The sequence below is a fragment of the Myzus persicae genome, unplaced genomic scaffold, assembly GCF_001856785.1.
Source record: "Myzus persicae strain clone G006 unplaced genomic scaffold, MPER_G0061.0, whole genome shotgun sequence".
Classification (NCBI taxonomy): domain Eukaryota; kingdom Metazoa; phylum Arthropoda; class Insecta; order Hemiptera; family Aphididae; genus Myzus; species Myzus persicae.
The window spans coordinates 474286-499699 of record NW_019104067.1 but is presented as its reverse complement, the minus strand read 5'-3'; the positions used below and the strand labels follow the sequence as shown (position 1 = coordinate 499699).

The window sequence follows — 25414 nt, the reverse complement described above, 5'->3', positions numbered from 1 at the left end:
TTTTTTTCAAAAGTTTGCAAACTTTGATTCTTTTGACCCTATATTTTCAAAGCGTGTTGGGCTCCATTGCATTTATCATTTTGGGTATAGATGCGATAATGTGCAGAACTGCCGAGACAATGTAACCGGAACCGGAAAAGAGTCCCTTATTTTCAGTTTTCAGTTGAGAGTTGTAGAAACCGGAATTTCATGAGTGTTTTGCACTTCTAAGTTAAAAAATACTTTAAGCCCCAAATAAAAAGTAGATATATATTTATATTTATAGCAGTTGATGTTTATTTTTTTTTCAACATGCTACAACGTACATAATAATATACTTAAATATATATATATATAAACACCATATTATATAGTTATTACACTATTATCGCATTATATTTCAAAACATATAGCGTATACCTATATAGTAGGAATTATAATAATATGACATAACTAGTGCACTCGATGAATTAAATTAAATACCAACAATTTTGGAATTTCGTCGACACGTTCGGCAGATAATCTCTCCTCAATAAGTATTATCAATTTAATTTATTAATAATGTGGTAGGCATTCAATGTGTATCAATGTAGTAAAATATATAATACTATTAATATTTATAGCGTATAAAAAAATGCATTATTTATGAAAACGTGTAGGTTGTAACTTGTAACTGTCTAAATACTAAAATACTTCTAATATTATATTTAGCAAAGATAAATACATTGTGTCGCACAGGTGTAGGGAGATATTATTATGTATTGTATATTGACCAAGTTTGAGTATTAGTGAGCCTTAGAAAAGACTTATCGGAGTAGTGAAAAAGCGGCGATTGATCGACTGTTAAAGATATTATTTTAAGACCCGTATCAGCCGATGTCAAGACTTGTGGATGTAAAATTTCTGTTCGGCGACACAAGATCGATATTCGACTTGATATTCGGTTTGTGTTATCTTTTTGCTGTGAAAAATAAAAACGAGAAAAACGAGAAAAATAAAAAACCGTTTCGGCGATGGTTTGAATCTAATTCGGTGGGATGGAAATAATTTAAATAAATTATTCGCTACATAAAATTAGATTGGAATTAAGAATGAAAAAAAAGGAAATCAGCACAAAACGGGAAAATAATTCGCAGACTCGACTTATTTGCATTTCCACGTAGTCGTTGGGCGGGAGTGGCCGGAGGACACGATAGAATGTAATATTATGGGTGATGCGAGCGTGTACCAATAAAACCAACGTAAAATAAAGTTCTTATTACTTATTAGTATTTAATCAAAACACTCGACGGCACAATACGTGGAAGGTGGCTAAGGTGGGGCTGGGGAGAGGGGTCGTAAAAAATTTGACTGCCGTACCTAATAAAATGTTTCTCAAAAACAATAACAACGATTTTTCCAGATCACTTACTCTACAATATTAGCGTAGATACCAACGGTGCTCGTGCAAGCTTTTTGCACTCAAACCATGACGAAGTTCCGTGGTGGTAAAATAATATTATTATTCGTTATCAATTCGCTGGACTATAGGCACCATATATTTCAGTCTCTATGGTACATAATATTGTTCTTCGATATTGTTATAATAACAATATTATCATGAGGTGCGTCTTCCATAATATACCGTTCCGCCTTATTATAATAAAATTATTGCTACTACACTCTCGTGCGCATATAAAATAATAATATGTACCTATATACTTACAATGTAATATAACATTATTCGTACAGGTTATTGAATTACTGCTCGGTCGCTTATATATACATATAGGTATGTTATACTTTATGTACACTGCCGTGTTATATTATAATATGTTTCACATGTTATTGTTGCACGTAATTAAATACAAACATTGCGGTGCACAGACGATATTAATATTGTATTATATTATATTCTAATATAACAATAATAATTACCATTACTATTAATATGTCGTGTGTGTGTGTGTGTGTATTTATGTATATTATATATTTATAATAGATGTACGTTACGTGTCGAGCAATAGCCTCGTTATCCAATTACGGATTAATAATAATATTATAAGCGAGTTCGTTCAATTAGTTCACTCAGGAGCTTACACTCGCACGCGCGTGCGCCGGTCATATTCTCATGTAATCGATTCGTTGATAAATTCTTGCTATTTGCCTACATAGTATACCATATATTTTATACCATGCTGTACAACATTGAGGTATTCCATTTCTACACAATTATTACGATGCGCATCATATTATTGTGTAGCGCCGAATGAGACAATGACATATAATAGCTATTGTTCAAGGATAGTCAAAATATGTTATCGTTTCCTTGTTGGTATATCCTGTGATATTGAACTAGGACATCCGATGTCCTGCTGCAGTACATGCCTTACCCCGGAGAAGGGCAAGGCGTGCTGCATAGAATGACCTCTGTTGTGATAACGACTTGGGCAAGTTCACGAGCCATAAGTCTCGAAGTCGCGCGCATTATACGAGCTTATAAACCACATTACTATGATTCGTATTTTCCAGCTGTAGTCAGCGTTTGGGGGGTAGGCAAGCAGGACGATTACTTTGACGATTTCGTTTTAACCTATAATGGTGGAGAATGTGAACGCGCAAGTACTTGAAATGTAATAATTATTTTTTTTACGATTTCTGTTTTTTTTTTTTTTCATTCCATCTCTCGATAATGTATCCTATATTTATTTTATGGACGGTTCACTCGCCTTCGCCTCGATTCCCAAGCGCAGCCTGCCGATCCACGGCTACTTCTGCTGTCGTCGACGTTTAGCGAGCAGCCCGAGGCGGCGAATCGAACGGGCCACGACGACGATAATAATATTTTGTGTGTTCGGTGATGTACAGCACGAAACGATACCGGCTTGCGGCGGTGACGACGAAGCGATAACGCGTATAAAATCAAAATATTATTATTATTATTATTAATGTGTCACCCAGCTATGTGTAACCGCGTCAAAATATAATAATATTATACAGGTACCTATATACACGGCGACGGGTATAATATTAGTGTGTAAAGCGAACGCCGTTAAACCGACCAAGTCTCGAGAGATTAAACGGAACACGACTTTTTCAACACGCTCGCAAGACGCGTAGAATATCCAGAGGAAAATCGTCTTTGGTCCCCCCCCCCCACCACCACCACCAAACGGTGGCTCGGAATGCGCCGGCACTCTATTTGTTCCGGACGAATATTGACTCGTCTGTATCGTCACAGGACTGCTCGGTTTCATTTATTTTTCCACACAAAAATGCCATTTCGTATTACACGCGTACGAGTATAATAGACGACATAATAAATTGTTATATATTAGGTGCCTATATATAGTTTAGTTTTACTTTTTACGCCCCCCACTCGAAAGGCTCGTCTGCGCGGCAATTAAACGTACATTTTGTTTCCCGACGTATCGCGTCGGCCCACGCTCGTCCCGACGGCGATAAGACGTATGAGATTCGTATGATATATCGTCGTATTTTTTCGACCAGATTCTTGCGTTTGTTAAATTTTATTCGTGTCGTCTGTTAGATTAAATATTTAACCAACGCCAAGCGTCGGATTATCTTGCTAAATTATCTCGGACTCGCTACTTTGTCGGAAATATTATCACGGGATAATCGTCCAACGATTAATGGTAATTGTTTATCGACAACGATTACTGCACGATTGCGATTTCGCTCGGACTGCATCCCAATAACCGTCGTCGTGTACACAGACCATCATAAACGCTTGTATCTTCGATGATAATGAGGCACATCATATTATAGTTTGATCGAAACCATTATCAGATTACACTATAATAGGCCGGCATGCGGGTCTGGTGTTGTATTATCGATTGAGAAGATATTATTAGATATTATTGTAATTACTGATATTACTAGATTGGGGCATATAGTGTCACGCGTCCCGACTGTATGTTTGTTCTACACAGTCCGATCTGTCCACATAAACGCCGTCAAATAAATATAAATTTGTATTTATCATTCCCAGTCTACACGTTGTAAATCGAAATCATTTGTGCGTCACGAGGATATGCCGATTAAATAATACCTACTCCGTTTTCCGGCCGTCTAGAGTCCACGCGCACGCGGCGTCGCGTCGGTATTTCGCGGACGTCGGACCGGTAAAATAAGTCCGGACGATAGAGTCGTAACTAATACTGTCATTGTTCAATATTATGAGACCACCGCGCGAGCTTCGACGGTTCCGGTTTAAAGTACGCAATATCGTGATTCTCCGATATTTTATCGACCGCGCGACAATATTGCGATGATGGTTGTCTCCAGAATAAATTGTCACCGGGTGCGTTTTGCAGTACGGAAAATCGGGCATAACGATATCGCATCGCGTCGGCTCTCGACTGCGGAAAACCGCAATGTTCCAGTTTTCCGACTCGAAACCCGCCCACGCAGACGGACGGCGAGCGCGTGCGCCTCCCCCGCGTCACGGTCGATCCTCGTCGTGCGTAACGCAAAATTATATTACACTATTATTATTATTGTTATTATTATTATACGCAATAATATGCACTACTCAGTCCGATCGTTTTTGGGCACATGACATAATAATATACGACTGAGCACACACACACACACACACACGCGTACAACATAATACGTTATTATTATCGTCTTTGCGCAGTGTATTACATATTATTATTATATTGCATACCTCCATAATATACCTCTATACGGTGTAATATATATATTTTGTCCGACGAAGCATATTAGGATAATGTCGTCGTACACAGAGATAGCGGGTTCCCTCTCCGTCGACGAAAAATACGACGCGCTTTATTCCGAACACGTCCGACGCTTTACGATTGTAATGAGTTATTTGTTCCCCCATCCTCGATCTCTTGTATTTTATATTGTTGTTTTAGGTTGTGCACGTATATGGTTATTTTTTTGTTCTTTCTTTCCAATTTTTCTCCTATATACGCAACGACACAAAAGAGACAATTTACAGGAAAAAAAAAACGGGAACGGGACACACACGCGTGCGCCGCACACCGCCGTCGTATCACAGCCTGTGTGTTGGTTGTATTGATGAAAATTTCCTGAACGCCAGCCAAGTACGACCGAAGTGGTGCCACGAATCGGGTACGGAGTTTAAAAAAAAAAAAATGTAAAAAATACACTCACTCGTTATAGATTGGCTCGTTTGTGGCCATTAGTGTATAATATAATATGTAACTACCCATATATATAATACATTATAATGTATAGGTACGCATTGGTACGTTGCGGCAACCGTTTCAAGAGCGTCGATCGATGAATATAACAATAATAATTATACCCATAATATTATATTAATTATATTATTGTATTGTGTAGTACAACTCTCCGATAACGACGTACAGTAATATCACAAGAGCACTTGAATCACCCAGCAAAAAATTTCAGTTTAATTAGAACATTAAATTATAATCAATCAAAAAAAAAAAAAAATGAAATAAATTAATAGTTTGGGATAATCCATAACATAGTATTAATTATTATGCTTTGTGCATCGACATTTAAAAAAAAAGTAATCAGCTTCGGAATATTGAATTTTCCTGTACTTAACATTTTCTGAAGGAGCAGGAGTTATTTTGAAAAATAGTCTGCGTTCACCTTTAAATAATCGCTCTACCTGTATATTATACAAGTAGCATTATATTGTTATATTCTGGTAATGTTTTACAAAATACGACGAAATACTACTAAGTTAATATAATGAACTACATTTTATGACATCCGATTAGTGATAGTAGCGGGGGATTATATAAAACGAGATTTCATATAACATAATCTGCGATAGTAGGTTGTTGGTACTATTGTGGGATTCGTATAGTGCTTGAATTAACGGCGGCGTCGGGTCATTTCCCATTATAGCCTATTTTCAGTTTATTTGACATAAAAATCGGTTTGCGCCGAATATACCACCGATGGACTGTGCTGTATCGAGTTTATTGTTATACTGACTAGCCTTTTTTTTTACCGTCTCTCAAAATATCTGAAGGTCCGATTTTGGGTTTCCGACCCTTCTATTTGTATTGGGTGGCCAATTTACGATTGTCACTCGGACGTCATCCCTCGTTAGCATTTTTACACACATCCGCTGATGACACCATATTATATCGTTATCAATCTGTAAGCATAATATACTCGCTAGTCCAATCGAATGTAGGTACCCTGCAGTTGTGTTATTAATTTTTCTTTTTTCTTTCGTCGTCAATGCTATTATTTGAAGTCTTATTTTAAATTTTCAAAATATATTACGTGTAGCTTCATCAAATCGTTTGAAACAACGCATCTATATAATAAAAGATGAAATGGAGAATTCGAATCTTTAAAAAAGCCGGCTACAATGTTCGATCGTTGTTTTCAGAGCTCAGCATTTTCCGCTAGAGTCTATACCTAATATTTTATATTTAAGTCATTGATTACATTTTTAAGCACACTCGAAATGTCTGAGTTAATCAACATTGTTGTATTTATACCGCGAAATCCAATTTCTTTTTTTTTCAACATTTCAGTTTTTTTTTTTTTAATGAATTGGCCCAAATGATTATGTAAAATACAAACATTTCGATCGCGAACAGCCAAACAACGGCTAAAACAATATAACAGTAATCGTGACGGACGTGCATTAACCATTTGTTCGGTAATTAAATGGTGTGCCTATAATAACACATCATGATATTAGAGGTAAAGCACGAACGTGCTTCTGTTTAAAAATAAAAATAAATTATACAATTCGGCCAATGGTATTCGTTTCGGCTGTATAAATAATATATATAATAAACATCAATGATAATAATTATATTATACCTTCTATTGTAACACAACGCGTGAACGTACAACGATCGTTGTCCATAATATTATTATTATTACTATTATATTTTATTTTAAATTACCTGGACTAGTCTGCCAACTAAGACCGCCAATGAACATTTTCCTGGAACAAAAATAAAAATTCTCATTAGAAATTGAAAAAGATATTTCGTAGTGCATATTTTTAATATGCATACAACAGTGCATGCGTGCTTACAAAAAAAAAAAAAAAACAATGTACATTATTATTTTAAGTATCATAGACATAATCGTATAGCGGACGGTCTGTATTGTTACAAAAGTATATAGACAGGTACCGTTAAGTAGGTATTGAAAATTATTGCATGCACGGTGCGTGGTACTCGCATTTCAAGAGCTCAAAATTAAAATAATATATTATAGTAGCCTATGTTCGGTTTACGTTAATAGTATACATTGCAGAAATATATATATATACTATATAGTGTCAGATCATGAACAACCTACGAGGTTATCGGTTAGCAGGTTCGTCTTTGAGGGTGGAGGAGTCAGGGCAGAGGCTCCAGGGTCTGTGACTCGCGCTCTTTACTTAGATTTGAGGCCTCACGTTGGTGAAAAAATGTGGAATTCGGTTTCCAAAATTACATTACCACTTAAATTAGTTCATTTTAAATTTTCAAATCCACGTTTCTTAGATGAATAACGAAGGAATTTAATATTAATAAAATACATAGTTTAGCGGTATACTATTGGGTATAATATTTGCAAAGAATTAATTAATGTAGCGATCAACGAAATTGCGATACGGGGGGCAATAAAATTATAAGGGTTACTTGCTAGTCTGAAACCGGCTGTTTCCTATTTGCGATTCACTATTTATCTCCTGTTCTTTAAATACGAACGACTGGAAACATTACGCAGTAGGTATATATTTGGACTCGAAATAATTAAAATATTTAAGTATGCGTTGTTATTTATTTATTTTTTTTTTTTTTTTGTACTCAAAAACATATTTCCATTAACTCGCCAGAGCGTTAACTGTTTCACAGATGTATTCTAAAGAACATTTTTGAGTTATTTCAGAAATTTTAGACAATTGGATTAGTCACGTTGTATAGCCGGTCTGTGTGTCGGGCTTCATTAGTTTTCCAAAAGTAATCATTCCGTAGTTTGTGTGTGTGTTTTTTACTAGTGTATTTGGGGAAACGCCAAACGCACTATACACGTATTGTCTATTATGTGCGTGTATTTAAGTGCCAATAAATAACATTTTTTTTTTTTAAATCACACTTCAAAATAATAATCAGTGATTAGACAGAAATGTGAAAATATATTTAGTTATGAAATAAATGAGTACATAATATTATACATTATTTATACGGGTTAGCAGCCGCAGGTAAACTGAAACATTTCCCTTCATTTTGTCAACTATTTTCATCTTTGGATAATTTGGACTTGGTCCAACAATTAGCGTCGAAACTGCGCGCGCACTTTAAAGTGCACCGCTAAGACTGTACACAAACTTCATGTGTGCGTGTGCGTTATTTACGATACCGTGGAATACGCTATAGGAAACGGTAAAGGGAGCCAAAAACGTTAGCTCGTCGAACGGCATCAGCAAATGTAATTATTATTTCCGAATACTCGACAATTAACTGTCTTGCAACGATTTTTCAATCAGTCTTAAGTGTATAATAAAATAGAAGCGTTATTGAATATGACCAAAAAAAAATGTCATCAAGTAAGAGATTGACGAATTGAAATGTCCGCAGACACATCGACTTCGATCGTTAAATCATCGTTTATGACTTATGATGATACTGCAAGTACAGTGCCGTATCCAATTAGAAAGTGTTTCATATATTTTATGTTTATATGTCATCAGAACAATTTGAAACGCATAATTCCAAACATAATTGGTCTTACACGATATTATGATGTATAGTTATTCCATATTATTAAATCGAGAGGCAGTCCGAGAGATAAAAGTGGTCGTATGATTGTCATGTCGAGTGCGGGCTGCATAGTATTGCGATTGTTCTCCGCAGAACGACGACGACACTATTATTCGCCAAGAGTTAAGGGTCGGGGCTGCTGCAGCTGCTGTTAGTTACTAATATTACCAATATTGTTTGGAGACGAGATAGGGAAAAAATCACAAAACGACGTTGAAGCGCATAAAAATAATTTATGATTATCCTATTCCGACCGACGCCCTGCAAAACAAGATTTTCACCGATTTTCTGAGTAGTCAGTCATATATTGTGGTGTCGTGTCACGAACCGAGATGCATGCTAATTATTATGACGCAATATTCGAGATACCGCTTCGAGGGGTCAGCGATTAAATTTAGGAACATTGGTTGTACAAGACGTACATTAATACGTGACCTACCGACTTCTTTTCAAGTTAAATTTTTGAGTAATAACATAATATATGGGACCATCATCACTTTGGGTTTATTGTGCAGTGACCTGTTACAATACGTCTTTTATTAACTGCTCACATATTATTATGTATTATTGGCATTTTCGGAAAACTATAAGTTACTACGCACATAATGTATGGTGTCGGTGCAATACAAGTACATATAATATGTCCTAAGTGTAGCAATTTTAATTGTTTTATTGAGGTACTATGTGAACGATTAAGTCATCTTAGAAAAAATGTCTGATAGTCACAATATATTTATTATTTATTGTATAGCTGGCGCTTTGTCAGTTTGACTCGTGTTGACGTAAAAATTCGAGTAGTACGCAGTTATTTGGGTTTTGATGATCAGTAGCCCTCCCCCTCCCTCTCCCATAAATGCTCCACGGTTGGTCGTGAATATTTTTCGATTTAATTTATTATCCACTGACTGTTATACACCGCGATGGGTCGTACACTCGTACCGCTGCAGCCATTCGACAGCTATCGTATATGTACAATATATAGGTACAACAGTAATCGCAGCGGCGTGGCGCAAACAATGATTTCGATCACGCGACCGACACAGACCGACCGACAATCGCGAGCGTAAAAAAACAGTAATATAACAACAACATGTACATTACAATATAACGATATTAAAATGGCGATTATTCACGTTATCGACCCGTGCAAACAGTTTTACGTCTACCTATTTCACCGTTTCGCGAACCGATTGTCGACGGCGGCGGCGGCGGCGGCGGGACGATAAGCAGGATTAATGGAAACCGCCGAGGACGAGTGGATATTCTGGGCAGCCGTACTTTGTATATAATAATATAATAAATGGCGCATAATGGTAACAATGTATATACTGCCTATATATGTTGGTATGTATATGCACCTACGTTATAATATGATACACAATTTGATCGCATTGTCAAAAGTTTGTTGGCGGCGGCTCAGACAATCCGCGCGGCGACTTTCCCGGCCCGAGATCCGATTTTAGTGTATACATCCGCGCGGCTTTTGCGCGGCCGGCAACCCGAACCCCACTCACCCTCCCCCTCGAGCGTAGCGCGCCGATTCCCGCGAGTCCCCCGAATCATCCTCCCCCGGCGCCGGCAGCTTTATCTTCCCTCGCAATTCCTTTTAGAAAAAAAAAAAAAAAGAAGAAAAGAACCAAACGAAGACATTGTCGAAAAGCTATACAACGACGACGAAGGACAAAAAAAAAAAATAATAATAATAATAATACTAAAAAATCGATAAGACGAACAAACAGTTTTTGAGAAACCTTTTTTGGTTTGCATGAGATTATTGTTTCGGGTGGAGTGTCGGATGGAGGGTTGGGGGATACAGAATGGAATTTGCTTAGGTATCTTATTATTGTACGGAACATAATATTTTTCGACCGACTTGTCAGACACCACGACCACAGCTCCAGACTTTTAATATTTTAACACTTCATACTACCTACATATATATAGGTACCTACTGCAACATATAACTGCAGCAAGGAAATATCGAGCTCGGACAGTTTTCAATTTTCTTTTCATCGACGGCTGCAGCCAATTATCACGCACCCAATTAAACGCCATTACACGGGAAAACTGCCTGCGAGAACGCACCCTCTAGTGCTATTATAAATACTACAAGGACATTTTGATTAGCGTCTAATAAAAATAAAAATCTACTACCATCAAAATTGGGGGGTGAACGAAGTGCGCAAGTATTATCTCCACTCGACTTTGTCAAAAAGATTCGTATATCAATTGTATTCGAGCCATCGTATTTTTTTTAATATAAGGGTATTCAAATAATGCATCTCGCGCATACGTATTGTACACGTGTTTGATGACTGTAATTTCATTGTACTATCGTAGTATAATTAAGTTTAATATATTGTACCTATTAAAAATTATTGAATGCATACATAATATATAGGTACCTATCTATATTATATATTATAATAACGCGATAAACCAGTAAGTTCAATTGTATTAAATTAACCATGTCAACTGTGAGCATTACAGATGTACGATGGTTATTAAAATTGTATATTATGTTGTTCATAAAAAATATTATATAAAAATTAATAAAACAAACAACAGTAATCATAGGTAATTGATAATATTTCATTAGTAAACGTAAGACAATGTTTATCATTTTTGCTATGTTATTCGATAATAATCAAATAAAGAATGAAAAATATCGTCTTAAAAAATATATGTATAACTTGAAAATTGAATGCCATCACTATTGAAAATTCGACTGAAAAAACGGTATTAGTTATACTATTATGAAAATTTATATTTACTATTATATCATTATTTTTTCATTGAACAAAATAAATTAATATCAACTACAATGGCCATTTTTTATAAGAAAATATACCAATATAATATTATTATTAGGTAGTTATATTCTTTTAATACAACACAATGTAACTATTATACCTGATATCAATAACATTTATGATTTCCTTACAATTCCCGAGAACATTATTGACTGTAGTAAAGTTGTTGTTACACTTTTTTAATAATTCCGAAGTTTTATAATAATACAAAAACAAGTTAAATTAATTTTTTTATTCGATACAAATAATAGTCCTATTCCGTATTGAATAATTTATTTTAGTTTCTATTTGTTTATTAATTATTAAGAACTACGAACGTTTCAATAAAACTTTCGCAACATTGTTCAGAAATCATACTATTTTGTTCATAACCAATGCAGATTTTAAAACATTTTTAAGGTTATATAAATATTTTATTGTTTGTTTCCCAAAGTTGTGGAGCGGTTGTATTATATATTTTTTTTTTTTTAGCGATAAAATATTTGCTTATCGTCTAATTAAACTCTACCGAGAAAAAAATAAACCGTTAATGACCGCAATAGTTCGATGATTTTCTATGATAAATTGGATTAATTGCAATTTTAAATATAATATTATTATATGTTATTAACGGTGTAAATGTCTACTGGCCGTGGTAAAAATTGTATAAATTTATTTTCTCGTCTACGGAGTACTATTACTATGATTCAATATTATGTTGTGTGGTCAGATAATGGTAAAAAATGTGTATGATCATATTTTTAAATAACGAGTGAAACGACAGGTGTTTTCATTTCCACTTAAAAAACGCAATATTTTTAAATCATAATTCGTACCACATGGTACTACCCGGGTATCTATAGGTGAGCGAGTTTAGTATATAACACGAAATCGTCTTCCCTCCGGCGTCTGCACGTGCACAACACTCTCGGTACACGTCTACGATTAGTTTCGAGACGTTAACTTATTTTGACGGCAAATAATCGCGTCCGTGTCATCATTATCATATTGCAAACAGGACTGTCCGGTGAGGTTTCGGACCCGAACGAGGTTGTATTATTTATGCTGTTATAACAACATCGTATTTATATAATATATTGTGCAGGTGCCAGTCGTACTCGGGGCGTCGCGGTCGGTGCGAACAAACGATGCCGCAGTTGTCCCACATCACTGTCGTGTCGTCGACGGTTTTATTATTATAACATCGTGTCGCCTCCAATCCATTAGAATTTAACGATCTGTACCCGATTGATTCTAAGGTAAGGTAACGACATATTATAATTTATTATGCGTTGCGGTGTACACTTCAGTAGGTTGTAGGTATATAGTTTGTGACCGTTCTCTGAAATGTATAACGCCGACGTCGTTCATCATATTGAATTTAGCAATAATTGCAACGCCGAGACTACGTCTGAATATTAAGAATATTTAGTCGCTGCACATCGGAACCAGCAAACCCCCCGAATCAACCACCGGATTGTGGGTCCAAGTTCAAGGTTTTCCACTGCGAACCATATACCAGGTACATCATAATGCGACGCTGAAAAACGTCCTACCTAAGTACCCGACCTAAACTACGGGCGAGCAAACGTATGTAGGTCATCTCCTTGCTTGTTTTAATGTATTTGGATTATACGCGTTCAAGATCCATCGTGTCTATAATATTATAGCGACGATATGGATGAAATAGCGATGTGTTATGACGCCTACAATAATAAATATTGTATTTTAATATATTATTTTCATGTTAATCCATCATATTATTATATCGGTACGCAGCCACGCAGGTCTTTTACCAGAGGAGCAGTTGAATAAAAATGGTTAAAATCAAATGCTATAATATTGCATAGACAACAACTCTCGAACGCGAATTGTAATAATATTGTGCTATAACTAGGAACGTGTCCTCGTTTTTGGGCACTCGTGGGTAATCATCGATAAATTCGTAATATTACAAATTGTTTTACCCGAAAAATTCCGCTTATTTTTCCACACCGAGAGCGGTTATAAGGCTGGTTTTCACGAAATTCTAGACTTGGCACGTTTTCCTCCCCCCGAGCAACGTCTATATTATAATATGGTGGGGGGGGGGTCCCTCACGCGTTTAGTCAGACATGTTTTGTGTGCAAAAGCAATTATTACATAATGCGTGCGCTGCGCGTGGACGCAAAACAATTTATATATGTTATAACAAAACAATGCAAACGAACCCTTATAGGAATCACAACGACAATGTAAATTGTTAGTAATTGAAGCGATATATACTATATTGTAATAACATTATAATATGGTTCCTAAGAAATGTTAATTGGAAAACACTTTGAAGTAGTGAATATAATACAACGGCAAAATTGGTCGTGTTTTGCAAACGACACAGACCGTTATAACTTATTATTACTAATTAATACAACGACGATATCGACGGCACTACATTAATGATTGTTGTCGACCAACCACCACATATTATTATTAGTAGGTACTAGAAGTATTATATATATATGCATTTAAGAGTTATAACTTATAACACTGATAATAATTGCTGTAGTCTGCGCGTACACGCGCATCCTTGCAGCCCATAGAGTAGATCATGATATAGTGGTCGTTATTTAATATAAACTATTTTATCCTTTGAAACAATCTTATAAGTGAACAATTATTTAAAACGCTCATAACTTGCTTCAAAATTTAAATATTAAAAAACCTCTTGGGTAGCCTTATATGATTAATATTGCCTTTACATTAGATGTAGTAGGTCGATTCACTCTAATATTTAAAATAGCAGTGTTAAACGGATTATTTTGAACGTTTGAATGTTATATGCGTAAGTATGACAAAGACAACATAATATACACATGTCGAAATAACGTCCTCAACCGCACTATGAACAACATTTTTATTCCCAGCATACACCGCTACCGTGCCGTGTATTTAATCGCCAACGCCAATTAATTATTATTTTACTATTATAGGTATAATTTGTATTGTTTTTAACGGTATAACAACTATGAGCGGTTTATAGATCGATTTAACCTTAGATACTGTAATTAATTCGATGATAATAACACATAAATACGCGTGTTCAACATTCGTTTAATTTAAAAAGCGAGAGATACACACCATAAAAGTAATAAAATAAACATTATGTCCATTATTGCAAGTATATTTTTGAAATATTCGTGGTTCCGCGCTTTAATAGGACGATTCTCGACCAAAATAACACCTGTAAGTAATTTCGATCGACGTCACCGGAGACTATATTGTGTCTATATCCTCTGGCATAGAAATATAGAATATTGTTATTGGATATATTGGTATTAATCCTGGATCCGACGACTGGTATTATGCTTAGCAATTACTCCAAATTCCAATACTTGCAGTGTACTAGGACAAGTAAACTGTTCTTATAATTGGACGTCTGGATACCAAATATTCATCGCAAACAACCCAAGAGCGAAATTGCAAAAAAATAGCAACATTATTTAAAAGAATAGACTCGTTGCACACGAACACAGTCAGGTTAAATGTTATAATCTTTTTTTTTTTTGAAAATTACCTTACTATTAATAGAAGATATTTTTAATAATAATGATAAGAAACCTTAAGTTTGAAATGGAATTTCATCTTATGTTTTCTATTAATTGTTTTATTATTCATAAAATACAAATTCAAATAACACGTATAGGGTAATAGCGTATACGACAGCAAAATAAATATATGGTATAAAAAAAAATGTTAAAAATAGCAAATAGAATACGCCCAGCTAATCGCTGTATAGAAATATATATAAAATGTATAACTCGACTCGTTGTCGTGGTGAGGTTTTGCAATTTCGCGCGTTTCGGTCACTTGCAGCAGCGGCTGCGACGTGGTAGTTGTTGCGATTAAAACATCATATTATAATTATTGTTGACGACGGTCAGAAAAACATTCGAAGTGTAATAATACAATATAATATAATATAGTGCATGTGTGCGCGTACAGTAAACAAACGATTTTATTATGGTTTATCGTTGTAGAAATCGCTGGACGACGGCAACACTATTGAGTGCAGGTTTTTTAATGACATTTTTTTTCCCCTCTAAATCCCGAACATTAAGCCGACCGTACCTGCTACATAATAATATACGCGCGTACGGCTAGAGTGGATGCCAGAGCGATTCGTGTGTATAATACGTATATAATATTATTATCGCGCGACGAAATCGGAACGGTATTCGAGCGATTTGTGCTCGGGCGTAACGTACTGCGCGTGTACGGTAAGCACTCCTCTATTTGCGTGCGACAATATATGATACGATAGATCTACAAATAAAACTCAAGGGCCCTGGGTAATGTGATCTGGCAGTATAGAGGAATGCAGGAAGAGGAGCTGCAGCAGACTCATCGGCGTGCTCCAGACCGGCGGCGGCGTGTTCGTTCCTAATATGCTGTGACTTGCCAATCACTCCTCCCCATTCAGCCCGTCAGAAATCGGTACATTTGACGTTTAAGCTTAACGCGAACATGTATTATTGTTAGCAATGCGAGATAATAATAATACCGCAGTGGCGTGCCCGAGAATATTTTCAATGGGGGTATGTTATAACTGGAGCTATAGGATTTCGGTGACTTTTGCATTTTTTTCTCCGAGCGTTGTACAATTCTAACCAAAAACTAAATTTGTTTCGTAATATATGGCAATTTAAAATATGTAATTTTTTATTTTGCATTTTTAAGGTCATTTTTACGTAATATTACAAATATTACGTTCATTTTGTGTAATATTTAAACTAATTTTTGTTTATTTTAAGCTTTTTTAATAGGTTGTAAAGGTAATCCCAAATAGACAATTACCTACTCCAGTCCCATTGATATTGAAAAAGTAATATATTTGTTTGTCGATTCATCCAATAAGATTAAATATCGAACGAACCCATAACTATTTAGGGATACAATAGAAACTTTAGTAGTGAATTCGACACGTACCGATGTGGTTCTATCGATTTTAACTGTACAAAATGCCAAAAATTAAGTCAGCTGTAGGAAGCCGTTTACGTAGTTTTGTGCCGATATTTTTTCTACGGACGGTATGGTGCTTTTTTGTAAAGTTTGTAATGTTGCAGTTGCCTCCGAAAATAAATTTACAATTCAAGTATTTTAATTTATGCTTTTATTGATTTTTCAGAATAATTATATTAGGAAGCGGTTACATTCACAAGTCTATTATGTTCATAATTAATAATAATATTTATTTTTAAAATACATTTTTTTCGCTCATCCAAGTACATTTGTTGGTCATTTTTTAAGTTCATTTTTTTAGTTTTTAGGTCATTTTTGCATTTTTTTTAGTACATTTTTTTGTATTTTTTAGGTCATTAAAATCCTACCTCTAGTTATAACTATTCTAAAAATCGGATTTAATATAGATATAACTTCTAAAACGTATACAAGTTGTATAACTAATAGTATGTTTAAATTTATTTTGTTAGTAATTCAAAGGACACAAATTAGGGTATTTGTCAGTCAACGGAGGAGGGGGTTTATAATCCCTATCCTATACAATGGGGGCACGCCAGTAACTTATACTCGCTCAAATGTTATGATAAGTATGAAGAAAGAAATACGCAATTAACGCATATCGAGGGAACTATTTTAGTGGGCAGTATACCTATTTTATATCTACGCCTAGGCCGTCTTACACATATATAAATATAATACACTATGTACAATTGGCGGTCAAAGTATTGTCAAATATATTATAATATTGTTTAGCACAAACTCAAAATAATTTTTTTTTTGTAAACTCGACGAAACGAAAGAATGATTACGAAAATATAACCCCTATTATAAGATATTTACTACCTCGGTGGTAGAATAACAACGCATTTATTATTATGACATTTAAGAAGACGCCGCATCCGCATTTCAGTTAAATAGAATTTGATTTCTATGTTGTTAGCTTAAATATTAGATCTATAATTAGTATCAAATTTAGAGGTAAGAACATTATCTGTTCTCTCAGTGGTTTTTACGATGTTTACATTTTTAAGTGAGTTATAAGTATATTCAATACTAAAATATAAAAATAAACTCGCTTTAAAAACGGACATACAAAACCAACAAGAGAACACGGATACTGTTTTTAACTTTAAGTATGATAAAAGGTCAAATATTCACTCTAATATGAATAATTAAGCTATAATAACAGAAAATTGGTTTTACTGAATGCTAATTTGCCATGTTGTCACGTCGTACGTTTGTAAAGAAGGGACAACACATGCGGGTCCAGGCGTCCTCTTAAAATTATAATTTATCAGAGAGTGGTGTATTGTTGTTTCGGAACAAATGAGTGGAGGGATGAAAAATTCAAACCACCGATTTTAATTCATTTATTATATGGCGGTCGTCGTTGCAGCTGCGATCATCCAAGTATTATAATGGTAAACAATAACACTATACATGTCAGTTATAATAATAATAATACAGGTAAGTACCTCTATAGTACAAGTATTTCGCAGATATAATAATACAATATTATAGTTTTTTTTTTTCGTTTGGGCACACGAAAATCCGTCGCACACGCGTTCACTCACACTGCTGCAGTGGCATAGGTAGCAGTCGCGTTCACGAAATATAATAATATTATAAGTCGTATACAATGATATACACACACACATATATATTATATTTTATAGGTACCCACCCATACAGCAGGCACGAATAACGAAAATAATAAAACAAAGTATGGCCATAAAAAGAGCCCGGTACCAGCCCTGCAGTAGACCGTGTTCGCATCGTATTACTTACACACACACACACACACACACACACACACACACACACACACACATTGTACGTTAAATATATATGTATATGGTGTGCAGGAATACAAAATATTATTATAACCGTACAGGGTGGGCAACTGCGCTTTCGTGGAAAAGCGGGAAAACGACATGTCGGAAAAGCGACGGGCCACCCTGTATACCTATTTATAAACGGCTGGTGTCATTATTGTTACAATATTATTATCGTACATGTAGGTAAAATAAGACTAAAACGTTTTGTTGTCTTTGCAATATTACTATATTATTATATGGGTACCCACGACGTTCGGACGTACTATACGACCGCCCCCGCCCCGACTTCATATCGAAATATTTTATCGTCGGTATTCCATCGCCATGTATGCACAGCACACACACACACACACACACACACACGACGCACACACACACACACACACACGTACACACACACACACACACACACGTACACTCACTCAGCCGGCAATATTATTACATTATTGTGTACTGCTGCAGACGTCGTCGTATATAGGTAAATATCCGTCTCGCGGTATACGTATATTATAATCGCTTTCCAAACTATAGGACATAAGACGCTGAGATTATTTATTTGTGCGCACTCGCACAAGTGCATAAGCGCATAGGTGCACTCTGTGTACAAGTCATAATGTGGCGTACCATCGCAATGCGGCATGCGCGTGTATGCGTGTGTGTGCTCTGGAGACGATCGTCGAGCGATAAAAATATTACGAGAGCATCGACGCATCCCGTCGAACAGGGACGGGTCCCTATGATAATACGTATTTACGTTATTACAATATATTGTACGTATATTTTATCTTCCGCCTATATACTGCTGCGGCACAGTTTATACTTTATGATGTCGTGCATGGCATTATAATGACGACCGTCCGTTTGCTGCGGAAAACGGAGAAATCCCAAACGTCGCTGTGCCCCGCGCAATAACGATCGTCATCTGCACGGCTCCTATCGCAGTTCGGACGAGTATACGGTTTTTTTCGATTTTTTTTCTTGTACATTCATCTCGACCCGCAGTCAGGGCTTATAGCTGTTTCGCGAATATCATCGGCGGTACATTTTTCACTTTTATGGGACGTATTGGCTCGTTTCCGCGCGCTCACGACGTCCATTAGACTCGCGACCGGACAGCTTAAACCGACTATTTTATACATTATGTTCGCCAGACACGCGCACACACAAACACATACGATTATATTCGATGGCATTAAAAAGAAACACACTCGGTATACGTATACATACTGCTGCGGAGCGTATATTATTGTGTAACTGCGCGCCACCGGACTTTATAGAGGGTACGTCATTATTATGGTAATCGGAAAAAAAAGTCCCGGTAAAAAAAGTCCCAGAAAAAAAAGTCCCGGTAAAAAAGTCCCGGTAAAAAAAGTCCCACACTAGGAAAAAAAGTCCCGAAAAAAAAATATTATTCTTGTAGGTACTTGTACAGTTCTATAGTAAGTTGTGCTTTGTATTTTAGTGTGTAACTGTGTAAGTGTAATGAATAAAATGCTTGTACATATATTTGTCATCTACCATAATAAGTAATAAATAATAGAAAAAAAAGTTTACTGGAAAATACCAAAATACTTATTCTTATACTGCACTTGTACAGTTGTACTTTGTACTTATTTTAGTGTGTAATGTATTGGTAGGTATAAAATATATTTGTCCGCAGATGAAGCGAAATTAGCTTTAGATGCTGTAGGAGATTCGAAAACTGTTAAAAAACTAGGGCAAACTCGGACAGTAGAAAAACGGCTGCAAAATTTATGTATACAAATACAAGCGGGCAATATCGGTGTTTTAGATTTTTTAACAGCCGTAACTCGTAAGTCATAATATAAGAAAGAGGTGTACCTAATTATAATATTACATTTTTATAGCATTATTATTATAATTATATTGGTACTTTAATTGTATTATTATTATTTACTTTTATTTGACTTACTTATTATTGACTATTTATTATTGTAATAAATTGTAAGTAATTAACATCTTTTATGATATTATATGACTTTGTATGTATTTATATATTCATCGGGACTTTTTTTTCCTAGTGTGGGACTTTTTTTACCGGGACTTTTTTACCGGGACTTTTTTTCCGGGACTTTTTTTACCGGGACTTTTTTTTCCGCGATTCCATTATTATTATGCTGTGTATTATGGGTTTTCGAACGACGTTTATATGAATCGAAATGTGTTTTTTGCGCGTTACTATGACCAGTGGTCTTTGACGTATGAACTACGTTGTATAAGTAGGTACCTATAATAATTTATAGCAATATATAGGTAGCTTAACAATTTTTTTTAACATAAAATTCAAAATTGAAAGCCGAAAAATGTAGGTTACAAGTGATTTGTGAAATAAATTACAGGAGAAAACTGTGAAATATGCTCGTTTACAACCTGGAGGATCGAAGTGCGTCCAAAAATGATACCTGGATATTGGCTCGTATGCTTTCTAAACTACAAATTATTTTTTATATTGCATAGCATAATAAAGACTTTATACTTAGTATACACGACCCAATTTAAATCAATTTCTTAGGGTGCACACGATAGGAGGAGAACTGGATTATTCTTTAGAAAATGTTTATTTAAGATTTGTGATTTTTTAAATTGCATAATATTTTCTATCATTTTATGAATTAAAAATATTGTAATATTCTTTTGTCATTGATAGTTAAATCACAAATTTATTCTTGATTGATTTTAAACGATTATATAAACCGTAGCAATGATATCTGTGTTTGGAATTTTCGGATATTATGCTCATGGAATTATCATTTTTTTTTTTTGGTATTAGATACGAACGGATTGAATTGAGAAATTGTGTATTAAATTGATTTTTTTTAAATATTTCTAAAAAAAATTGTATTATAATATTACATCATTAGTACCTATATATATTATTGTACAGAATGAATTGAAGATTCAATATCAAATACGAACGCAATCGGGCTCTAAAACAAATGTCAGCATGACGCTCTCGGCCAATTAAAAAGGAACAGTTTTAAAAATCGGACGTACTTGGGCAACGCCTCTATACCTTGCATCCGGTTATGACCTCGACCATAGTATAACTGCTAGACCCGACCTATACCCATGTCTTGCGTCACAATTCGCGAACTACTGCGGCATAATATGTAAGTCTGTACCTCTAAGTATACTACCTACCTAGTACCTACCTATTTCGTATATGTATATATAGGTACATGCAACGATGCGCATTATTGTGCAGATAATTATTGAAATACTTATTTACGAGCGTATATATATTGCCGTGTAACAACGCGTCTGGTCCGTCGTCGGACGGTCTATATTTACTGATATAATAATAACGACGAAAATAAAACTCGTACTTACGACATTAATAGAACATCATAATATACTAGCGCAGATCTCCGGTGCCGAAGAGCAGAGGAACCTTTGACTACCAGACTTCTACACGTTAAAATATAATAATATAATGTGTGTATAGGTATATGAATGCGCCGCAGCATGACTTCGCGGCCGATTTATTTCCCCGTACCCCATTTCTCCCGCGGCCGACCATTACACGCCGCTTCATCAACGCGTCCGCTGTAATATATAATACGCGATATTCTCTACAGTGCCGCCGCGCACGCCGCACATTAATCTCACCGGGTGCCGCGATCGCTGCAGCGGACAGGCACCGTTCCGAATATAGCTCGTCTTAAGAATAATGGTCCCGCGTGTCGTCGGGACACATGACTGCATGTATTAATATTATCGTGAAATATGTGTGCCGATATAATAATATGCACATTATATTGTATTCTACATTATGATAGGTACGTCAAACTGTTGTAATATTCCAAATCGACGAAAATATTGCGACGCGAACACGGATACAATGATATTAGAATGATACCTATATAATAATTGTACCATGTACGTACACTACAGACCGCAGCTATTATATATAACACTGGACAAGACAGTTTGATAATTAATGTGAACTGATTCGTATGAGTGTACATAATATTATAAAGATAGACCAAGTTCATGGTCTCGTTAATTTTGTTTAAACGTTTTAATTTTTTTTTTTTTGCGCACATGGATCCAATTAACTATAGCTTTTCCCCTCGTCTCGATGGTTCTATTTAACGCCGTGCTAGGTAGGTTTGTTCGTATATTATACAATGTATTAGAATCATGCCAGGTGCCCACTGCACTTAAATCATTTTAACTAAAAATAATACCCTCCTTTAATATGTGTATTTTGTAAAAAGTTGTTCTTTTTGTGATTCTATTGCAACAATACGATATGGTCTAAGATCAGCAAAATATAATATGAATATATTAATTACTGAACATACAAACACGTTATTTAAAAAACATAATAATTACTATAGGTAGCTGTAATATAGTGAGTATTTGTGATTCACTGGTTAGAAAAACATCAACAACACATCTGTACAATAACAACAAAATATCTAAATGCCTATACCATGGTAGCACAGACTATTGCACAGATAGTTTTGTGAATATTTTGTACTACGCCACATAATAATACGAAGTTTGCAGCAAAATAAAGTTCTCGTATACAATTATCTCGGTATTATTCGAGTACAATACCGCACTGAAAACGTCGACACACCAAGTTTATTGTATTTTTTGGCAAACAGAATATTGCCCAGCCTAGTCCCGACGGAGATTGGAGCACGAAAATGTATGCACTTACGCAAATCATATACATGCATACGTTATTCGAGCGTTTCCCGAAGTCGTAGCAGGTACCTACGTATTATGCTTATACATTTACAAACAGGTAAGAGTGGTTATATACCACGGTTCTTGCGTTTTAAATATTAATAAAAAAAAATGCGAAATCCCGCGAGAACGTCAGTTTTTTTTTTCATCTTTCGATTTTTATTTCAGAGTAGGTACCTATACTCAGTTGACGGGTCTTCCGGGGCTCACCCCGCCTACTGGCTGATGTAATATAATGCACGGCCGCGAGCTGAGTACCGTCAGTATTTTTTATTATAATACATTCTGCTATGCGTGCTGTAACACGGCGTAGTACCCACACACTTAATATTTTGATATCGTAATCATTAACCGGCGGCGGCGATGAGCGTCCCTCCGACATCATCAATTTATATAGTAAAATATTAAAATAACAATGAAAGCGCAGTTGCAAGGTAAGTGGCTTGGCTTGCGAAAAAAAATATATTTCCTTTCAAAATCCTTTCTCGAGCGTCGCAGAAAATATGCAGCGCATACCTACGACACCGTCAAAAGCGCGTATTCGACCGTCATATACAGGCGCAAATCGCGGGGGTGCAATAAACTGCCAAGTGTGCTTGACACACTGAATCCTGGAGCTAACGCCATGCACTCTACGATATTACACCTGCCCCACTAATAATAATATTGTCTTTGAATAATTGATTATTGTACATATGGGTACTTTGATGTTCGCGTACAAGTGCAGTGCAATAAATAAATGTCCCGGTCAATACATTTTCTTTTAAACTTAATATTTTTTGTGTTGTGGTTATGGAAAATTACTGATCTGTTAAAGGTCCTCACAGTGATCACAAAAGTCTATAAAACATTATTTTGTGTCAATTGAACTCGGAATAAAATTAAAATATTTGTATGTTTTTTGACAATAATTAACTGATCGACAACCAACATTTAAAGAGTTGATATTTATTTTTATGTAAATATTTAATAATACCTTATTCTAGTATTTTAAAATCGCTGATTTTCCATAAGTGAGTACCTAGATGGGTATACAATTTTAGAAATTTACGTTTTTAGAGCTTAGGCTGCAGTAGTAAGCGAGTGTAGAGGAGTGTTATGCACATGTAATAACATCATGAGCAGGCAGGGTGCGTAATACGAGGACAAGCAAGGCGAGAATCTCTGCACACGCATTTTAAATAGCCGTTCAAAGTACCTTTTGTACATAAAAAATATTATTTATTTTAAAATATTGTATTCTAACAGCATAATTGAGAAACTTTTAACTATTGTGTCGGGGGTCTCGATAATATAACGGCGTAAAAAAATGAAAAAAAACAAAACACGCACGTGTCGATAACACGTCGTATAGCTGTTCGACACCTATATATTATTGTGTACACCTATTTTTATAAAACAATATCGTGTTGCTCAAATGTGTTTTTCTTGGAATTTCGCTCTTTTTTCCGCTTCACAAAAGGTTTTTTTGCATAGGTACAGACATAATATTATTTTATACGTAGGTAGGTAAGTATTTAATAAAATACACGATGGAGGGTACAAAAGAGTTTTAATTTCCACGAAAGCTTTTTTTTTTGCGTGGCCGGTAAAAGCAACAAAAAATAATACCTAAATGCAATATACCTATATGACAATATAATAATAATAATAATAATAATAATAATAATAGCAATAATAGATCAATGCTATTTCTTTAAGGCCTGTAGAATAATTACTCCGAACGTGTTGATTGTAAGAAAATACGTCGATAAGCTTTTAAAAGCCACTGGTTAAAAAATAATACAGACATATACAGACACATATTTGGCGTAAAGCTGTCGTTGGAAAAATAAAACCATATTACTATTATTACTATATTATTACAAACATGAAGTATTATAATTTATAATATATTGCACGTTATAAAAAAGGAATTTTTCGAACGTTTGAGAAATATACGCTCGTGAGTGATATATTACTATTTTTTACCTACGCACGTTCCGAGAAGTCGCACAATGCTTATAACAATGATAGTAATATAACATATCGTTTATCGTAAAAATCGCAAACGATCGTCGAGGTTTTTTACATACCTCGCGTACCTAGTACCTATACTTATTTATACATTTTTTTTTGACATAAACATTATTATATTTTATGACTTTTCCAGGAGCGATAATATGTATTATATTATAATATGCACAGACAGAGTGTTTTTAAAATCAACTTAAGCAAACTGTGCGGGCTATGACAGCCCTGCTCGTTGTATTGTTGTACATAAAATATATGATAACACAGCGAATGACGTTTAATCAGATTTAATATTTTCAGAAAACGATGTCGCCGAGAT

General features: G+C 35.2%; 1 protein-coding gene across 3 annotated transcripts in view; it reads right to left on the bottom strand.

The window, feature by feature from the left end:
* Positions 1-25414, bottom strand: part of LOC111038287 (RNA-binding protein Musashi homolog Rbp6) — a 381310-nt gene that overhangs the window by 341477 nt on the left and 14419 nt on the right. For all 3 annotated transcript variants that reach the window (XM_022321331.1, XM_022321333.1, XM_022321332.1), the window contains exon 2: positions 6882-6922. In XM_022321331.1, coding sequence (XP_022177023.1) covers positions 6882-6922 — 41 coding nt within the window. The remainder of the gene's footprint in view (positions 1-6881; positions 6923-25414) is intronic.